The sequence below is a fragment of the Somniosus microcephalus genome, chromosome 10 (assembly GCF_052327205.1).
Source record: "Somniosus microcephalus isolate GS21.2 chromosome 10, FLI_Smic_1.0, whole genome shotgun sequence".
Classification (NCBI taxonomy): Eukaryota; Metazoa; Chordata; class Chondrichthyes; order Squaliformes; family Somniosidae; genus Somniosus; species Somniosus microcephalus.
Genome location: NC_140996.1, coordinates 171,172,915 through 171,194,659, shown reverse-complemented (window position 1 = coordinate 171,194,659; position 21,745 = coordinate 171,172,915). Strand labels below are relative to the sequence as shown.

General features: G+C 39.5%; 1 protein-coding gene across 2 annotated transcripts in view; it reads left to right on the top strand.

Moving 5' to 3' along the window:
• Positions 1 to 21,745, top strand: part of xpo4 (exportin 4) — a 164,442-nt gene that overhangs the window by 106,198 nt on the left and 36,499 nt on the right. For both annotated transcript variants that reach the window (XM_085999169.1, XM_085999168.1), the window contains exons 11-14: positions 4,742 to 4,884; positions 16,204 to 16,349; positions 18,093 to 18,270; positions 19,975 to 20,134. In XM_085999169.1, coding sequence (XP_085855295.1) covers positions 4,742 to 4,884; positions 16,204 to 16,349; positions 18,093 to 18,270; positions 19,975 to 20,134 — 627 coding nt within the window. The remainder of the gene's footprint in view (positions 1 to 4,741; positions 4,885 to 16,203; positions 16,350 to 18,092; positions 18,271 to 19,974; positions 20,135 to 21,745) is intronic.

Below are 21,745 nucleotides of genomic sequence, written 5' to 3'. Positions count from 1 at the left end.
CTCCCACAGTCCCAAGATGTGCAGGTTAGGTTGATTGGCTATGATAAATTGACCCTTAGTGTTAGGGGGATTAAATGCGTGGGGTTACGGGGATAGGGTGGGATATGTGTTGGTGTAGGGGTTACGGGGATCGGGTGGGATATGTGTCGGTGCAGGCTCGATGGGCCAAAATGGCCTCTATCTGCACTGTGGGGATTCTGTGATTCTGTGACGAGCTCAATCAAGTTTGTCAGGCACAATTGTTAACAAATCTGTGTTGGCTGTCATTTATTACACCTGTTTTTTCAAGTGATCATTAATTTTGTCCCAGAATATGGTCTCTAGCAGTTTCCTTACCACTGACTGGGCCTGTAGCTACTGGATTTACCCCCTCCTTTTTTGAACATTTGCAACCCTCCATATTTGTAATGAGTACATGTCCATTCTAGTCATTACATAAATGATATTGCGTTACACAAGTGCGATACCACTAGAAAGCATTTTTCTGATTCTGTTGAAGACTGTCTGCAATGATACATGGTAAGAATCCTGTATGGCTGAATTTATTGCACACACATCGGTCTTCATTTTAGAGGTAATAAAATGGCACTACAGGAAACTTTGTGCTATCCGGCACCGACGGGACCGAGCTGCTGCCATTCCCTCAAAACTGCCGTACACTCCAGAGCTAATGTTGAAACATACGGAGATTGTATGAATCAACAAACCCTGTCCTCTAAACAGTCGGCAAGTGTCTCTGTAGCGTCTCTAGCTGAAGCTGTTGCTTAGCTACAGACGTTGCAGAGCTTGACTGTTCAAAAAAAAAAGCAAAGAAACGAAAAGAATAAAAAACGGCTCCCGATTTTTGCCAGTGGCTCGAGCTTGCCGGATGGTTCGCCTCCGGATAGCACAAAGTTTCCTGTATGTCCAGATTCAAGGAGGATTGAAAAATTGTGACCAGACCCTCTGCTATTTCCTCCCTTCCTTCCCTCAGCAACCTAGGATGCACCCCATCTGGACTGGGTGACTTTCCTACTTTTAAGTGCTGCCAACCTTTTAAGTACTCCTCTTTATCCTATACAATTTCTCTAACCCCTCTTCCTTTACTGTGACATTGGCAACATCCTCTTGTGCAAAGTACTCATTTAGTACCTCAGCTATGCCCTCTGCCTCCACATGGAAATTTCCTTTTCATTCCCTAATCGGCTCCACCCTTCCTTTGACTACCCTTTTACTCTACTTGTCATCCAAAAGTTGGCACTCCCTTAGTACTGCACTAAAGTGTCATCTTAGATTATGTCCTTAAATCCTGGAGTGCGATTTGAACCTCTGATTCCGATGATTGTCCTATCAACTGAGCTGAGACCAAACTGAAACATGACTTTATTATATATTGTGCATGATTTTATTATTGTGATTTTGTTGATTAATCTCATTTTAAAATATTTTTTGTTGTATCCTTATGTTTGCTATTTGGGCATCAGTGTCTCCTTAACATCAACAAAATGTTCACACTTAAAAGCTTGGATCCCCCAAAAGAGCACATTAATTTACCAAATATGATTGCAGAATATTATATTTCCTTTTGCATGCAACAAAATCACTGCATACTAAATAAATTTGACAAATAATGTGAACATGTTTACAAGTATTGGTCAGGGCATTTTCAATTAATAATCCTTTCTCACATTGGGGATTCTATTTTCTTAGTTTGCTAACATTTATAATGAGCAGCATCCTCTAAAATGAAGACCAATGTGTGTGCAATAAATTCAGCCATACAGGATTCTTACCATGTATCATTGCAGACTGTCTTCAACATATTCAGAAGAATGCTTTCTAGTGGTATCACACTTGTATAACGCAATATCATTAATGTAATGACTAGAATGGACATGTACTCATTGCGAATATGGTTTCAGCTGGATATTTAATTTAAAAATGCAGATTCTTTGAGGGGTTTTAAATCCCAGGCTAGTCTGATCAATCGGATTCCTAGATACAAGAATGTCCAGGCCACTGCTGGGTATGTGTTATTTTGTGCACTTGGGGTGTTCACTGAGATAGATTGCTTGGATTCCTGACATGTTTGTGAAACTGATCTTGGCATTCTAGTCAGTCCTTCCGGTTGAAACTTTGAATTCAGTCTTTTCATTTTGTTGATCTTGGTTAATATATGTTCACATATATTGGAGTTTCTCTCTAAAAACAAAAATTAAATTGCCATATGCACTGTTTAGGTGGACGATCTATAATACTGGTTGATGCAGTAAAGCAACAATCAATACAGTTATTATCTACATTTGGAGACTGTTAAGGATATTAATATGAAAAATATCTGCGCACTTAGACTGATGAAGTAACTCTCAAATGACTAAGTCACGAGGGGGGTTAGCGTCATAAATAAAGGTGTTTATCAGATTCTCCATGCTGATCATGTAATGTTTTGTTTATCTAACAAATAAATGTCTTCAGTGTTTACATATCTCAATATTTTATTCGGTTTAGTGGTAGCTATTACAAGGGTGTCTTAATACTACCCATTATGTCATGTAAACTGCCTCTCGCCTCTTTTCAAAGGTGCCTGGCTATCATCTTGAACTTTACTGCCCATATATTTAAACTATCTGTGACAACTGATTTCAGTATCTAGCCCTATGATCCATGAAGCATTTATATGAAACTGAAGATTGTTGGCTTGTGATCTTACGGTTAACATTTGCTATACAGTCAGCTGTAGTGTAGCTGTGTGCACACAGTGCCTTTCTCAAGAGTTCCTGAATATTCAGAGCTCTGGCTGTAAGACTAATCTTTAATTTTAGATGATATATGTTTTTTCTGCTAAAATGTAAACTTCCCTAACCACAAAAGTGTGGTATATCTTGACCATTTAATAGGAAGCATGGGAAACATTCACACATTTTGCACTTCTTAATACTTCTGCCACACCCTTTCTTAATGTGGTGCATTTTTAAGTAAATATAGGCAGGTGAGTCTGTAGTGGGACTGCAAATCTACTGTCTGTAGAAGAATATTAAAATGCATGATAAACTAATCTAGTTCCAGTCTCTAGTTATTCCAGAGAATGCCGATTATAGAAAATTATTTCAAAAAGCCACCCTCAACAATCTCTGCCACATACCTTCCTTAGCTGAAAGGCAGACCTATTCCCAGGATTTTGCTAATGCTATGTAAACTGGTCACTAGGAGGTGCTAAAGAGAGGTCCATAATTATTCTCTTATTCAGTCTTTTTCCCTCCGAAAAAGAAAAAAACGTAATTTATGCAAGTTCTGCATAAGCGCTAACCTCCATTAAGCATCTCGCCTTTAGAACATGGCTGAGTGTAAATTGAGCTAAGCTGTAAGCAGCATACCATGTCTTATCTTTGTATTTTTGCCCAGAATAAATTATACCCACAATGCACAATTTTGGTTTATATTCTGTAATAATCATTGTAGTTTTTGACTGGACAGAAAGGTTGAAAATGAGCTAAAATGAGATCATGGTAGCTTAATGATATATGGTGCAGTTATACTGCTGCTTTTGAGTTAGTGATCCGGTTTCAGGTGGTCATGGTACCAGGTCCTGATGCACTAGTGCACTAAAGCTAAGCAGTGTGAGATCTCTCCAACAGGCCCTTTCAAGTCAGTTGAAGTTCAAACATGCTGCAGTATAACTCCAGGCTAATGCAAAGTTGCATTTTAAAAGTACATAAGGGATTAATTAGACCACCTGGATTTAAAAAAAAAATTTTTTCATGTATTTCATTGCCTTCTACCCAGTGAAACATTGTTCAGTCTGCTGTATAACAAGGATTTGCTAACTGCATCACAGCTGGGAAATACTGGTCTTGGCTCATTAGTTGCTGTATAACTGAACTTTTTAAAGGGATGACAGGGAACCTTTTATGCAGCTGAGTTGCTAGATGTGACTGATGTAAAATATGTAACTTTTTAAAAGATTAAGTACACATACATAGTGGCAATTGGAGTCATGCTTGATGATGGCTGTGATCAATTTATAATATCATGTGTTGTGCAGCAATGTTGATGGTGTTCGGTGAAAAGGGGTTCAGACATTGAACACAGTGTGCTGATCCATTAGCTGTAGCTAACTTAGCCGATGGCTTGTATGTTTTTTCAATCTCAAAATCTTTTTAAATATAGTGATCACTGCATTAGATTGGAAACTTTTGTGTTGTAGTCTCCACATGGTTTGTTGTATATAATCTTTGAAAGAACTGGGCTCAAAGGGAATGTCTTGTTTTTAAAAACATAGGAGTAAAGATACAAATTCATGCTGACTGCAGACTTCATGCAGTTCTTCTGGATACAAGTGTTCCCCAATAATAGTAAAATAAACACACGCATGAATTATGTTCATTGAAAGTTGTTTCTGCTTGTGGCATACGGAGCCATAGAATGATTAGGTATGGGCTTGTACTCTCAAAATCTTATTCAGGCTGCACAGTGAAATACTGAATAGGAAAAAGGGGCCATGTGAAAATAAATCACACTTAGTGCTTTCCCCCACCACTTAGCAATGATTTAAAAGTAACATTAGTAAAAGGTTGTGAATTGGTTACCTGTGTGTTGCCCGATAAGAACAATGAGGCAAAAATAACTGGTAGAGTTGAAGCATAAAAAGTCAGTTGATATTTGTTATTTAAATTGTACAGTATTACCATAGAACTTTACATTGAAGATTTTTGCACCTTTTATATTTAATGTCAAATATCTAACTTTTTTTGTATTTATACAGACCACCAATGGTGTAACAACCCGTGATGAGGAAGAAATCAGTGAAGTACAGGAAGATGATCGAGAGATGTTCTCCGACCAGTTGGCTAGTATAGGCATGCTAGGAAGAATAGCAGCAGACCACTGCATACCTCTTCTTATAAGGTGGGTAGCTAAATTACTGTCACAAGAATTTGACACACAATTGACTTAAAATATATCCTCGTCTAGAAATCTTAAATTCATATGACCATCTGTATAGTGCGGTTTTTGGGAAATGTCTAAAAATGAGTTTTAAATTGAATTAGTTAAGTACTTGAGGCAATAACATCTCTAGGGAGTGTTCTGGGAAGTGGTACTACTGTACTTCCATTTAATCTTTTCTTGACCAGTCAGATTTAGAAGAAATAGAAATGTTTGTTTTGCCAGTTTTTCCTATGTCCCTTCCTGAAGACATTGCTGGGGGTACAGTAACATTGGTGGCAGTCTCTCTCCAGTACCATGCCCAAGTGGCAATTATTAATGTCCGCCTTAATGGTGAGTGTTGATGGGCTATTCATTCATCATAGCCTAGCTCAATCCTGGCCGAACCTGGCATCTACACACCACACATGAGCAGCGTTTGCTGGAGAGCAATTAGGAGTGAAGACCATGGCCTATTTTCCCATCCTTGACCAAGGCTAGTTGTAACAACTTACATTTTATAAAGCACCTTTGACATAGCAAAAAACCCAAAGGCACTTCGCGGTTACATAAGAACATAAGAAATAGGAGCAGGAGTAGGCCAATCGGCCCCTCGAGCCTGCTCCGCCATTCAATAAGATCATGGCTGATCTGATCCTAACCTCAAATCTACTATCACTCTCCATCCCACCCGAACCCATGTGATCTCCCGGGAGAGGCGAAAAACCAGATTAAAAAACCCAATGGCCAATTTGGAAGAAAAAATCTGGGAAATTCCTCTCCGACCCATCTAGGCGATCGAAACTCGTCCAGGAGATCACTCTGTCCCTGTATTTCCTGCAGTACTTACCTTCTGTAAGAGGTGATCTCCACCCCAGCCAGGAACAGGCCCAATTTACTCTTGAAGGACTCCTAGCTGGCAGCCTGTTCCCGTGGTCTCCACTAATCCCTGTGAATAGAACCATCTCCTGAAATCTAACACAGAATTAGAACACAAGAAGTAGGAGCAGGACCAGGCTACACGGCCCCTGGGCCCGCTCCGCCACCCACAGGGCCATGACCGATCCGAACCTAGCCTCATGTCCGATTTCCTACCCGCTCCCCGTAACCCCTAATTCCCCTTACTTCTAGGAAACTGTCTATTTCTGTTTTAAATTTATTTAATGATGTAGCTTCCACAGCTCTCTGGGGCAGCAAATTCCACAGACCTACCACCCTCTGAGTGAAGAAGTTTCTCCTCATCTCAGTTTTGAAAGAGCAGCCCCTTATTCTAAGATTATGCCCCCTAGTTCTAGTTTCACCCATCATTGGAAACATCCTCACCGCATTCACCCGATCAAGCCCCTTCACAATCTTACATGTTTCAATAAGATCGCCTCTCATTCTTCTGAACTCCAATGAGTAGAGTCCCAACCTACTCAACCTCTCCTCATATATCAACCGCGGTTAATTCTCATTTTGAAGTCCCTAACTAATGCCCTAACTCAGATCAGCTAACTCAGCAGTTTGAGGATTGAATCTGGAACCTTCTTGGTTTCGGCTACACTTGGGATAAATTTACTGAGCCATCATTAGATAATTTTAAATTTAAGAATTTAGTGAGCCACTACAGTTAGATTTTACTGGCAATATTAAGGTGGATATTGCCAAATTTACTGAGCCATCATTAGATAATTTTAAATTTAAGAATTTAGTGAGCCACTACAGTTAGATTTTACTGGCAATATTAAGGTGGATATTGCCAAATCTCCTAACGACAGTCGAACTAATGCTCGGGACATATGAAAAGAGATTCTACATTATTATAGCCTATATAGATATAATAATTTTAACCTTGTGTACTGAACAAAAATAGGCATGGTTTGGAAAGATGGAAGCATGTACCCCAGTCTTTGTAATGTCTGATTAATGGTCTTAAAATAAACTCTATACTCATCTGAATTATTTTTCCAGGAAATTTTGTCATCATTTTAACATCACAAGCATTACATGGCATAACTCTTGCATGAATTATTAAAAAAGGATATTGTTCCACAGACCAATGCCTGCAAGTATTAGTGGAACTTTCTGTTCTGTATGGTTGAGTTTAAAATGAGAGTTAAGACAGAAAAGGGGAGGAGTATAACAACAAGGTAGACTTTTAGGGGATGAAGAAAGAACTAAGAATTATGGGTTGGCATGCATTATTAACGAGGTAGTTGATGGGAAATAGAATATATTTAGGGACATAAATAGGGGACTGCAAAACAACTGCATTCCATAGGGGTATAGTGTAGTAAAGGAGGTAGGAAACTGATGTAGGGATTGAGAAGTAATACAGAGGATAAGGGTAACTAATAGTTTTAAATTTAAGTACACAGCTACAGGTATGATTAAATATGGGGATGCGTATAGGTAAGAGGCAAAGAAATGGATTTGGAGTGCCAAAATTGATGATGAAATTAGGATTGCAGAAAATATACAAAATATAAAAGTAAACCTTTCTATAAATATATTCAGGGAAAATAGGCAGCAGATGAAACTGTGAAGGATGTCCTTAATGACTCCCTTGTGTCAGTGTTTTACAAATTAATTTCATGACTGCCTCCATTGGGATTAGAATTTGAAGAGGAAGAAAAATTGATGCAGAAAGAGGTGATAGGCAGAGTAGCCACATTAAAACAGAGCAAGGTACCTAGCCCTGATGCGCCTCATGATAAAGTATTAAAGGAAGTGGCATCCTGATGGACATTTTTATGGTAATCACAAAAATTGTACCAAGGGACTGGAGAGAGGTGAACGTGGTGCCATTATAACGATGGAAGAAAGGATAGCCTAGGGAAATACAGGCCAGCGAGTTTAACATTTGTATTGAGCTTTTAAAAAAAATAAAAATAGAACATTTCCTGAAAGAGAGAATATTGAGGCCGCGAGAAATATCTCGAAATTGCAGTCATGGCTTTACAGGTGTTGGATCTTGCTTGACAATCCGAGGCTTTGAGGATATAACTGAAACAGTTTGGGTGGAGATAAGGAATAATAAGGGGGAAAAAACACTAGTGGGCGTAGTCTATAGGCCTCCGAACAGTTGCAACTCTGTTGGATGGAGTATCAATCAGGAAATAGTTGAGGCTTGTAATAAGGGAGCATCTATAATTATGGGGGATTTTAACTATCATATTAATTGGACAAATCAAATTGGGCAGGGCTGCCTTGACGATGAGTTCATTGAGTGTATTAGGGATGGGTTTCTTGAGCAGTATGTAACTGAACCGACCAGGGGGCAAGCAACCTTAGATCTGGTCCTGTGTAACGAGACGGGATTAATTAAAAATGTCCTAGTAAAGGATCCCCTTGGAACGAGTGACCATAACATGGTTGAATTCCATATTCAATTAGAGGGTGAGAAGGTTGGATCTCAAACAAGCGTGCTAAGCTTGAATAAAGGAGACTATGAAGGTATGAGAGCAGAATTGAGTAGAGTGGATTGGGAAAATAGATTAAAGGGTAAGACGATACATGATCAGTGGTGTACATTTAAGGAGTTATTTTACAACTTCCCAAAAAAATATATTCCACTGAGAAGAAAAGGGTGTAAAAGAAAAGACAGCCATCCATGGCTAACTAAAGAAATTAAGGATAGTATTTGACTAAAAACAAGGGCATATAAGGTAGCCAAATCTAGTGGGAGGATAGAGGATTGGGAAAACTTTAAAAGACAGCAAAAAGTAACAAAGATTGATTAAGAAAGGGAAGATAGATTATGAAAGTAAATTAGCAAAACCTATAAAAACAGATAGTAAGAGTTTTTATAGTTATATAAAAAGAAAAAGGGTGGCTAAAGTAAATGTTGGTCCCTTAGAGGATGAGACCGGGAAATTAATGGTGGGAAATATGGAGATGGCAAAAACACTGAATATTTTGTATCAGTCTTTACAGTAGAGGACACTAAGAATATCCCAACACTGGACAAACAGGGGGCTATAGGGGGGGAGGAGCTAAACATGATCAAAATCACTAAGGAAGTGGTACTCGGTAAAATAATGGGACTCGAGGCAGATAAATTACCTGGACCTGATGGCTTACATCCTAGGGTCTTGAGGGAAGTGGCGGTAGGGATTGTGGATGCATTAGTAATAATTTTCCAAAACTCCCTGGACTCGGCAAAGGTCCCGGCAGACTGGAAAACTGCTAATGTAACACCCTTATTTAGAAAGGGCAGTAGACAGAAGGCTGGAAACTATAGACCGGTTAGCCTAACATCTGTGGTAGGTAAAATTTTGGAGTCCATTATTAAGGAGACAGTAACAGGACATTTGGATAATCATAATTTAATAGGATAAAGTCAGCATGGTTTTATGAAGGGGAAGTCATGTTTGACAAATTTGCTGGAGTTCTTTGAGGAAGTAACATACAGGGTGGATAAAGGGGAACCAGTGGACGTAGTGTATTTAGACTTCCAAAAGGCATTTGACAAGGCGCCACACAAAAGATTATTGCTTAAGATAAAAAATCATGGGATTGGGGGTAATATTCTGGCATGGATAGAGGATTGGCTATCTAACAGAAGGCAGAGAGTTGGGATAAATGGTTCATTCTCAGACTGGCAATCAGTAACTAGTGGTGTTCCGCAGGGGTCAGTGCTGGGTCCCCAACTCTTTACAATCTATATTAACGATTTGGAGGAGGGGACCGAGTGTAACATATCAAAGTTTGCAGATGATACTAAGATGGGAGGGAAAGTAGTGAGTGAGGAGGACATAAAAAAACCTGCAAGGGGACATAGACAGGCTAAGTAAGTGGGCAGAGATTTGGCAGATGGAATACAATACTGGAAAGTGTGAGGTTATGCACTTTGGCAGGAAAAATCGTAGAGCAAGTTATTATCTTAATGGCAAGAAACTGGAAAGTACTGAAGTACAAAGGGATCTGGGGGTCCTGGTGCACGAAACTCAAAAGGTTAGTATGCAGGTGCAGCAAGTGATTAAGAAGGCCAATGGAATGTTGGCTTTCATTGCTAGGGGGATAGAATATTAAAAAAAGGGAGGTATTGCTTCAGTTGTACAAGGTATTGGTGAGACCGCACCTGGAATACTGCATACAGTTTTGGTGTCCATACTTAAGAAAAGACATACTTGCTCTTGAGTCAGTACAAAGAAGGTTCACTCGGTTAATCCCGGGGATGAGGGGATGGACATATGAGGAGAGGTTGAGTAGATTGGGACTCTCATTCTTCTGAACTCCAATGAGTAGAGGCGATCTTATTGAAACATATAAGATTGTGAAGGGGTTGGATCAGGTGGATGCGGGGAGGATGTTCCCGATGATGGGTGAAACTAGAACTAGGGGGCATAGTCTTAGAATAAGTGGCTGCTCTTTCAAAACTGAGATGAGGAGGAACTACTTCACTCAGAGGGTGGTAGGTCCATGGAATATGCTGCCCCAAAAAGCTGTAGAAGCTACATCATTACATAAATTTAAAACAGAAATGGACAGTTTCCTAGAAGTAAAGGGAATTAAGGGTTACGGGGAGTGGGCAGGAATTTGGACATGAGTCTAGGTTTGGATCGGACATGGCCTCCTGGGGGGAGCGGAGCGGGCCCAGGGGCCGTGTAGCCTGATCCTGCTCCTATTTCGTGTGTCTAATTCTGTTAGATTCAGGAGATGGTTCTGTGATAGTAGATTGACGGTTAGGATCAGATCAGCCATGATCTTATTGAATGGCGGAGCAGGCTCGAGGGGCCGATTGGCCTACTCCTGCTCCTATTTCTTATGTTCTAATTAGTTGACAAAGGAATTCGGTAGATTTAATAAACCTAGGATCTTGCAAAGCCTTTGACGTAGTACCACATTGGAGATTACTTTAAGGTAGAACGGAACAGAATAGGAAAGTGGCTTTTGCAGTAGATTAGTAGCTGAAGCAAAGGATGTAAAATGCAATTAAAGGAGTAGCATCAACATGGAAAGAGGTGACTAGCGGGGTAACGTGGAGATTGGTTCTGGGGCTTTTGTTTTTAGTATAAATTTGGATGAACAGAAGCTCTACAAGTTTGCTGATACGAATTTGGAAGGGGTCATAATTAACAAAGTAAGGAACAAGTAGACCAGTTGCGGATGGTTCAGGACGGGTTGGAAGATTGGACCAAATAGTGGGAGATGTTCGTGAAATGCAAAGTCATGAAGCTGGGGGAGGGAACCAATCAAAGGGAGGTTAGAAAAAAATCTTTACACAAGGTGTTTAAAATGTAGAATTCTCTGCTTTTTTTTTAAAAAGGGAATTAAATAGTTTCTTGAAAAAAAGAATGTGAAAGGGTTTGGGGAGTAAGACAGAGAATGAGATCAGGCTAGGTGGTTTATGTAAAGAAAAATATCATCACTGACTTGATAAACCAAATGGACTGTTTCTGTACTATAACATTCCATGATTCTATGATGTGGAGATGCCGGAGTTGGACTGGGGTGGACAAATGTAAGAAGTCACACAACACCAGGTTATAGTCCAACAGCTTTATTTGAAATCACAAGCTTTCGGAGCGCTGCTCCTTCTTCGGGTGAAGTGGAGAAATGCATAAAGACACAGCTTATATAGTCAGAGAATCATGTCAGATGTTTACAGGTAACCTTTCCAACTGCCATTTATCACACCTCGGCAGAGAGATAATCACAGCAGCCAAAGGTGTGAATGGTGTCCAAACAGGTCAGTCAGGGAAACATTACATCAAAGAACAATGAGGTGGGGTCACAAGGGGTCAAATATTGCAGATGCTGGGGTCTGTATGAAAAACAAAAAAACAGACAAAAAAACATTTTTTTTGGCTGGAAATCACAGCAGGTCCGGCCGCATCTGTGTAGCGAGAACAAGCCAATGTCGACTCGAGTCTGGATGAGCCTGCATCAGGTGGGGTTACATGTAGCGTGACATGAACCCAAGATCTCAGTTGAGGCCGTCCTCATGGGTGCGGAACTTGGCTATCAGTTTTTGCTCGACGATTTTGCGTTGTCGTGTGTCTCGAAGGCCACCTTGGAGGACTTGTCCACCTTGGACACCATTCACACCTTTGACTGCTGTGATTATCTCTCTGCCGAGGTGTGATAACTGGCAGTTGGAAAGGTTACCTGTAAACATCTGACATGATTCTCTGACTATATAAGCTGTATCTTTATGCATTTCTCCACTTCACCTGAAGAAGGAGCAGCGCTCCGAAAGCTTGTGATTTCAAATAAAGCTGTTGGACTATAACCTGGTGTTGTGTGACTTCTTACATGATTCTATGAAGCAGTGGGAATACAAAATAAATGGGAACAATGTATAGGAAATTACACGAGAATACAGGGTTACTCCCCATACTCTTCAAGTAACTATTTAATTTCTGTTTAAAGAATTTTAGTGGAAAACACCATTAAACCAATGTACAACGGTGGTGAAAAAGGAAAACCTAATCTTGGGATGTATAATTCAAGACATAGAGCACAAGTCCCAGAAAATAATTGTATTCTATTAGTCTGGTCTGCCCCCATCTTGAGGATTATGTATACTTTTGGGCACCATTCCACATGGGTAATCCTAGCCTTGGAGAAAATGCAAAGAAAGAAGACCATAATTACTATACATTTGGAAAATAGGAAGTTTAGAGGTGATCTTATTGAAGTATTTAATATCTTAAAAGAAATATATCAATTGAGTTTCAAAGAAGTTCAATATTAACATAAGCTGTTTGGCAATGGGATATGAATTCAAGTTTAAATGAGAAAAGGTGAACACGGGCAAGATGTAATTTCGTCACGCTGAAGGTGATCAATATATGGAACAGCGACCCAAGGAGACAGTGAAAGTGGAGGATGATATAAATTTCAGGAGTGTGATGAATAAACATTCGACAATGGTATTAAAAATAAAGCTGTGAATTCTGTTCCCTTTGGGAGCTGCCCAAGGAATAGAAATGATCTTTTCGATTTTTTTCTGAAGAATCCGCTATCATTCGGAGCCCTCTGTCTTCCTGACGAGCACTCTGCCTTCCTAGTCTGGTAAGCAAAGCAAAGTAGCTGGGTGCAGAGCATGCTTTTTTTTTAATTTGGAGCACCTGAAACCACAATGACTCCTCCATCCTTCAAAATCCCTCCTAAGGCCAAAATGCCTTCCCCTCTGCATTAGCCCAATAAGGAGATCAGCCCCAATATTTAAGGGGTTTGTTCCAGCCACACCCTCCCCAGGAAACCAGGTGAATGCTGAATTGGTGCAACATGATACCAGGAATGAGAAACTATAGTTATGAGGAGAGATTCGAGATACTGAAACAGAGAAAGCTAGAAAGTTCAAGAGGAGATTTAATAGAGGATTTTAAAATTATGAAAAAATTTTTTTTTCTGCTTGGGAGTCAGTGATTGGGACTTAACAATTTTAAATTGTTATTGAGGGAGAAGACCGGTTAGGAGAAGTTCTTTACTGTTGGAGTATGAAATGCTTTGCTACTGGGAGAGTTGAGCCCGAGACCATTGCATCTTCTCAGGGAAGAGTAGACAAACGTTTGAAGCAGAGGACGGTACAAATCTATGGGGAGAGAGCAAGGCAATGGGATTATTTTGGATTACTCTGGAAAAGAACAGGGATAGACACGATGGGCCAAGTGGCAGCCTGCTGTGTTGTACACTTTTGTGGTTCTAATCAAATTAAGGTGACTGTAGTACTGGCCCGGCTCTGAATTCCTATGAAGAAATATTAGAAATAATCTTTTTGAAATGTAACTAGACAGATATCCGATTTGTCAGTCTTCTCTTGTCCCTTTGGTATGTATATATGGAAGAATGAGCTAGTGTGGCTAGGGGGATTGGGACAGTCTACTGGCACAGACAAATTAGGGATGTAGTGAGGAGGATGTAATCCGATCCCATGAAATAGGAATGTTTTTATAGCGCAGACAGCTCTTACTGACCAAATAACAATCATACTCACTATAATGGACTTGAAATTGTGGTCAGAGGTGAATGCCTCCGATCCGTACGAAAAGTACACACCTATATGTCTCCCCTTTGGGAGCTGCCCAAGGAATAGAAGGGATCTTTTCGATTATTTTTTTCATATCTTTGGACTCTTGCAGTCCTGGGCCTGCAGGCGTACACCTGCGTAAAAGCCCATGTACCCAGGGGCACATGTGGTTCGCAAGGGTCCCTGGGGGTCACGTGGGCCAGCCCAACCAATGAAAAGGGGTATTCCCATTGTCATTTAAGTATGGAATCCCCATAAGCATATTAGGAATGACATAAAAAAACACGCTTTCACACAACCTAAATAAAAATAAATCACCATGTTTAAAATTAATTTAAAAATACAATTTAATTAAACATTTAAAACAAAAATTTAATTTTTTGAAAAATAAATTTAAACAGTTTTAAAGGGGCCAAAAATAACCTGAACTAATTTTAATGATTTTTGAATGTTTAAATGATTTTTAAAAAATTATTTTCATTTCTTTTTACCCGTATGCTGGTAAAAGAAGGCCCTATGCCTGCTTTTACCAGGTGTGAGGGTTCTGTGGGCATTTGCTGGGCAAATAGCCCAACCCTCCGCCAGCAAATGTCCATTTCTTGCACATGTGGATGATCTGTCAAGCTGAAACTTGACAGCGCATGCGGAAATCCAGAACTTGCGGGGCACTTACAGCGTACGCGGTCATAGGCCCTGTAAAATCCGAGCCAATGTGTTGGACCTGATGAGCTTCATGAGCCTAACAACAAACTTGATTCAGACAGCACAAGAAACATCATGTAGAGGTTTACCTAAAAAAAAAGTTAAGTCCTGAAATTCAAATAAAAAGAGAAAATGTTCGAAACAGCAGTCCTGTCAGCATCTGCAAAGCGAAAAGCCAGAGCATAGCCTGTCTTTTCTCTTTACAGATGCTGACTGACATGCTATATATTTTCAATTTCTAGCATTTGCTGTTTTTCCTTTTTATTAAGCCCTGAAATTGTTAGGTTAACGGACATAATCATTTATGTCAGCGATGTTCAATACGTTAGCCACATGCCGTTACTTGGGAATCCAGATGTGGCTAATTGCATTTTTGATTAAATTAAAAAATGAGTAAAAGACATAGTTGTTGGGCATGTGATCGCAATACTCATGTTTGCACAGCATGTGTACTTAACCTTTTTGTGCGTTTATTGGTAAAATGGTAAGACGTAAAGCAGAGTGCGAGTCTTTTTTGACCATTGTGTGTGCCTATTGGTTATCTGCTAAAATGGTGTAACACGGGTGAAAACGCTGTACTTCAGCATTGTGGAAACACCAACATCATTGTATGGAGTGAGGAGCTGTCATCGTGGTCAGCTCGACCAATCGCAACAACCACTGAAGGCTAGAAGAAGAAAGCAAGCCCAACCAATAACAAGCAGCTCAAACAGGACACATCATGGCAAAGGACACACAGCATCCAACTGTGTTCTGGATGCAGAGCGGGGGCGGATCTATCACATCTTGTGCGAGTTAACATCTTGTGCGAGTTAACATTCTCAGCAATCACTCTGATGAAGTAAAAGTATCGCTCGCAATGGCTGGACAAAAACCAGAAGCTGCACTTGGATGTGCTGTGTCTGATAAATTCATGCTAGAATTCCAAGCTTGAGTGAAAGAGAAAGACTGCAAAGGTTAGCATTGAATGAGGGTAGATATTAAGTAAATATACACATCAAGTAAATTTGCCTGTATTGTGTGTAAGGTTTTTGACTAAAATTAGTGCATGAGGCTAAAATGGTTTTGCCTTAGACTGTGGCTAGTTAACGATTTCTATTGGACAACACTGATCTATGTAAAGATAGATGATCCAGAGCTGAGGGGATTATAGATTTGTATGCTAGATCAAGTTGTAAATAGGATTATTAAATAAGTGTGTACAGCCTCTATACTTTAAGCGTCTGTTAAAACTAGAGCATGTTTTAATGTGAGTGAATATTAGTTCTGATTTAATTAGTGATCATGTAATGTCATAAATCTCCGTTTGTCCCTTACTTTCTCCCATGCACTGTTCTTTCTTGGAAACCTGCTCCAATGTTTCTGTCAGTGTTGCTTTATATCCACCTTTTAAGAGCGCAGAAATAACACCCAGGGTGATTTGTACAGCTCACACCAATGCAGCTGCGATAGTCAGTCATTCATCCTGCATCTTGCCTCCGTGTACAGTGCGCTACAGCCAGCCTCCGGAACAAATACCAATCACTAATTTTTAATATACCTTTAGAGATTCCTTGTTTACACATTTTTAGTGATTTAAATACCAAAATCTGAATTCTGTAATTTGATAAAACTGATTTTTCTTTTGTCTGATGCAGCTTATTAGAAGATAGAGTAACAAGACTTCATGGTCAGTTACAAAGGCAGCAACAGCAGTTCCTTTCATCACCAGGGCCAGCATCATTGGACAATAAAGTACTGGATGATTTGTATGAGGATATTCATTGGCTACTTTTAGTCACAGGTAGGTTCACTACTAAATATATTTTTTAATATATTGATTAGATAATGTTTTTAATGGATATTTATATTTTTCTTTATTGAAAAGGCTGTGTACAGTAAAGGCGCTGACTTGGCAAGTTCTTGGAAAAAGGCTATAACTAAATTTACTAATCACCAAACAAGCCAATTTTCTTTTAACCTCTGGTATGTTCAGGACTCTCCTTAGAAATGATTCTTTCAGACTAAGTGTCTGACATAAAAATGTACTGTAGCATTGCCAAAAAGTCAAAATGAGTGTTTGCTGGAGTAGAGAACCCATTTTACCTAACTAAGGAAGAATGCTCATTCAAGATCTGAAATAGCTGTGATGTGAGATGGCTACCTCCTATAAGCATTTCAAGAAGACAAATTACTTCAAGAAGGAATGTACACAGAACATTTCAGATTGTAAAAAGCATTGATATGTATGGATTTGGAGTGTTCATAGAGTAGAATGGTTACAGCACTGAAGGAGGCCATTCGGCCCGTCAAGCCCGTGCTGTCTCTCCAAGAGCACGTCACCTAGTCCCACTCCCCCGCCCTTTCCCTGTAGCCCTGAATTTTTTTTTCCTTATCCAATTCCATTTTGAAAGCCACAATTGAATCTGCCTCCACCACCCTTTCAGGCAGTGCATGCCAGATCCTAACCACTCGCTGCGTAAAAAAGTTTTTCCCTCCTGTCGCCTTTGGTTCTCGCCTTAAATCTGTGTCCTGTGGTTCTCGACCCTTCCGCCAATGGGAACAGTTTCTCTCTATCTACTCTGTATAGACCGCTCATGATTTTGAACACCTCTATCAAATCTCCTCTCAACCTTCTCTACTCTAAGGAAAACAACCCAGCTTCTCCAGTCTATCCACGTAACTGAAGTCCCTCATCCCTGGAACCATTCTTGTAAACCTTCACATCCTTCCTAAAGTATGGTGCCCAAAAGTGGTCGCAATACTCGAGTTGAGACTGAACCAGTGTTTTATAAAGGTTCATCATAACTTCCTTGCTTTTGTACTCTATGCCTCTACTTATGAAGCCCAAGATCACGTATGTTTTTTTAACTGCTTTCTCAACCTGCCGTGCCACCTTCAATGGCTTGTGCACATATACCCCCCCCCCCCGGTCTCTGTTCATACACCCCCTTTAGAATTGTACCCTTTAGTTTATATTGTGCCGCCTTGTTCTTCCTAGCAAAATTCATCACTTTGCATTTTTCTGTGTTAAATTTCATCTGCCACATGTCCGCCCATTCCACCAGCCTATCTATCTTCTTGAAGCCTATCACTATCCTCCTCACTGTTCACTATACTTCCAAGTTTTGTGTCATCTGCAAATTTTCAAATTGTGCCCTGCACACCAAGTCTAAGTCAATAATGTATATCAAGAAAAGCAGTGGTCCTAGAACCGACCCCTGGGGAACACCACTGTAAACCTTTCTCCAGTTGGCGTGAATATCTAAAGGTTTGCAGGCAGGAAATTAGTGCTCTTTTAACAAAAGCACTGTTTAGCTGACATGGAAAACAATGCATATGGAGGGGCAAGTCTGGTTTAAACTACTACTCAGTTGCATGATCTTTTCTTTGGCTGGTTAGTGAAATATTTTGCTACATGAAGAAATTCAGTTTGGTGAACTTCTATGTACATTGTAGCTTGTGATATAATATGAAATTCATTCATTAATCTTATAGAATTCTAAACCGTACTTGTAACCTGGTATCTTTATGTTGATGCTGCTAGGCTACCTCTTAGCTGATGATACTCAGGGAGAGACTCCTCTTATACCTCCAGAGGTAATGGAATATTCCATTAAGCATGCAACTGAAGTTGACATTAACACAACACTTCAGATTCTGGGTTCCCCAGGGGAAAAAGCCTCCTCAATCCCAGGATGTAACAGAACAGATTCTGTGATTAGGTAAGTGTTTATCTTAAGTGATATGATTGAAAGAAAGATTGCTACACATAGTAGCTTTTATTCAAAATCTTTCTAAAGCTAGTTGTAATCACAAAAAATAATTAAAAAATTAATATCTTGTTCCACCGAAAGCCATAGGGCCTATCAATAGTATTAATTTTTAGATTAACTTTTAAAGTCCAGTCCAATCATTTGTTGTCCTGGAGTTCTGTTGATAGCTGCTTTATTTTAAGCACCATGAATAAGCACTTCACAATTTGTTTTAAGTGTTACAAATGGCAAATGCATAACATTTAATAACTATTCAGTAATAGTGCTGTGGATGGATTAACTGGTGTTCTCTCTATAAAAAAAATAAATTTAAAAAACCTGTTTTTGCAACAAAAACAAAGTCCAGTTAAATGCTTATTTAAAAAATTGTAGGTTTTTACATTTAAAGTTGTCTTAAAGATTTATAGCTTATTTCTTTGGATGTTGGCTACTATATTAGAAGAAAAGTTACTTTCTAAGTTACGAATGCAAACAGATTTTGTTTTTAAATTAGATTTTATGTAATTTTCCTTTTTTCAGTTCACTTGCCATCATTTTGTTATGGGTGGAACTTTAAACTTTGGGGGCTTCGGTGACAATGGAAAGGAAAATAGGGGGGTGGGGGGGTGTATAACAAGAGGCCGATCGGATAGTGCCCGTTTTACATCCCCACTGAAGTTGAAAATTCCGACCTATGTTATTATACTTATGCACTCCACTCTGGAGGGCAGCACAATCTGTCTTACAAATATCTGCAAACTGCTGTCACCGTGTATTTGTCAGTAGTATGTTAGCAATTTAAGCAGTCAGTTTGGATGCATCTTTTCCATCTCTTTGAAATTAAATGTCTAATTTCTGTGCGACAGTCCAGCTTGAAATGCTACCCACTACAATGATTCAGTTGTTAAATGTCTCATGTTGTGTGGTGCTGAGCAATACAGACTAGAATGGTTCAGGCGGCTCCGGTGAGAGGGCACATCAGCCACGGTTTTCATTTTTGGTTACTATGTGTAGGGTGAGAGCAAAATTGCTCAAATAGCCAGCTGACACTTGAATATACTTGGGCAAAGTATTCTAGCATGTCACTATCTTTAGGAGAAATGGGGATTACATTTTTTTTAAATGGTTGCAAAATACAAATGTATTGAAGTGTATCTTTAATACATTTTGCATTTCTTTGAAACTGTAGGGTTGTCCTATGAGGAGAGATTGAGTAGATTAGCCCTATACTCTTTGGAATTTAGAAGAATGAGAGGCGATCTCATTGAAACAAATAAGATTCTGAGGGGGATTGACAGGAAAGATGCTGAGAGATTGTTTCCCATGGTTGGAGCATCCAGAGCTAGGGGGCATAGTCTCAGGATAAGGGGTCAGCTGTTTAAGACTGAGACGAGGAGAAACTTCTTCACTCAGAGGGTTGTGAATCTTTGGAATTCTCTGCCCCAAAGGGCTGTGGATGCTCGGTCGTTGAGTATATTCAAGATGAGATACAGATTTTTGGACTCGTGGGGAAAAGGCAGGAAAGTGGTGTTGAGGTCGTAGATCAGCCATAATCTTATTGAATGGCGGAGCAGGCTCGAGGGGCCGTATGGCCTACTCCTGCTCCTAATTCTTATGTTCTTATGAGCTGTGAACTAACACTTATTCAAACTGATCTGAAATGCCTATTTCTAGGTTGTTAGCTGCTGTCCTCAGAGCTTCAGAAGTTGAGTCTCGAGCCACAAGGGCAAACTTGACCGAACTGCTCAGTCCACAAATGGGAAAAGATATTATGTGGTTCCTGAAACGATGGGCAAAGACCTACCTTTTAGTGGATGAAAAACTTTATGACCAGGTCAGAACTCGGGCATTTCCTGTTTGTTCAATATTGAATGCATTTGTAGATTTACAAACTGTTGTTTCTTAATAAATTTTGTGGATTTTCCTTCAGATTTGGTCTTCCACACCTATGCAAGTATGTTTACTTATATATTTTTAAATTCTTGTGCATGCTCCCTAATTGGACCTGTGGTATGTGCCAGTTCCTCATCATATCTGGATGAGTATTGTATCTGGTGGGTCATTGCATCCCTTTGTTGATGACTTTAAGCTTTAATGTAGACTCCAGTGCATAGTGCCCTATATTTTTCACTTCTGTGTTCAGTACCAAAATATATCAGCCCCAATATTGCCAATTATCCGGACCAATTTGCTTATTCAGTTCAAAATTGGATGTAATTTTTATCAAAGAAATGCTTGAGTGTGCAGTTCAGATGGGGCCAATTCTATACAATAGAAAAGGCTGATTTCAAGAAAGTGTAAAGAATTCTTTAGCTATCCTTCACATGTGTATCCAACAAAAACTATGCTTTTGGGTCACTGTTTAGCCTGAAGCACTTTTACTTCTGTTGTACAATGCCTGACTCTCATCTCCCAAAGGTGCCTTGGTCAGTGTAGGTATCTCCTCTTGGAAATAAAGACTCCACAACCTATTAAAATTGTTAGTAGAGTTAGCAAGACTTTGGATTTCTTGACCAGTCATCGAGTTTACAGCACAGAAACAGGCCATTCGGCCCAACTGGTTTATGCCGGCATTTATGCTCCCCACAAGTCTCCTCCCACCCCTCTTCATCGAACTCTATCAGCATACCCTTTTATTATTTTCTCCCTCATGTGCTTATCTAGATTCTTCTTAAATGCATCTATGCTATTTGCCTCAACTACTCCTTGTGGTAGCGCGTTCCACATTCTTACCACTGTGTAAAGAAGTTTCGCCTGAATTCCCTATTGGATTTATTAGTGAATATCTTAAATTTATGGCTCCTAATTTTTGAATCCCCTACAAGTAGAAACATCAGCTCTATGTCTACCCTATCGAACCCCTTCATCATTTTAAAGACCTCTATCAGGTCACCACTCGGCCTCTTAAAAAAATAAAAAAATAAAAAGTGCTCCAGCCTGTTCAGTCTTTCCTCATAGTTATAATCTCTCAGTTATGGTATCATCCTTACAAATCTTTTTTGTACATTCTCCAATGCTTCTATATCCTTTTCATAATATGGAGCCAGAACTGTGCACAGTTTTGGGACTTGTTTTCATATCAGAGAGAACAGTGCTGTGTTTGGGCAACTGCTAAATTATTATTGGAGTCTAGCCACATAATGGCCTTTTTTCCCTCTTTTGTTAGATGATTTCATACTCAACAGTTTGGTTTGCCTGTTTGACCAACATTTTCAGTTTTCTATATTACTAGTCAAGTTGCACTATATTGTGAAATTTTGTCTCATGTTCTGCCCTTTATTTATGATGGGTTAAAAAATAAATGACTGAGGAAAACATGTTAAAGGGATCTTTTTCTGGTGCTTTATTTATGTCTCCTGATTCATTTGCAAGAAAATAAGGTATAGCTACAAAGAATCTGGGGAAGAACAAAACTAGTGGAGATCAGAATATGTTGTGGTGTTTG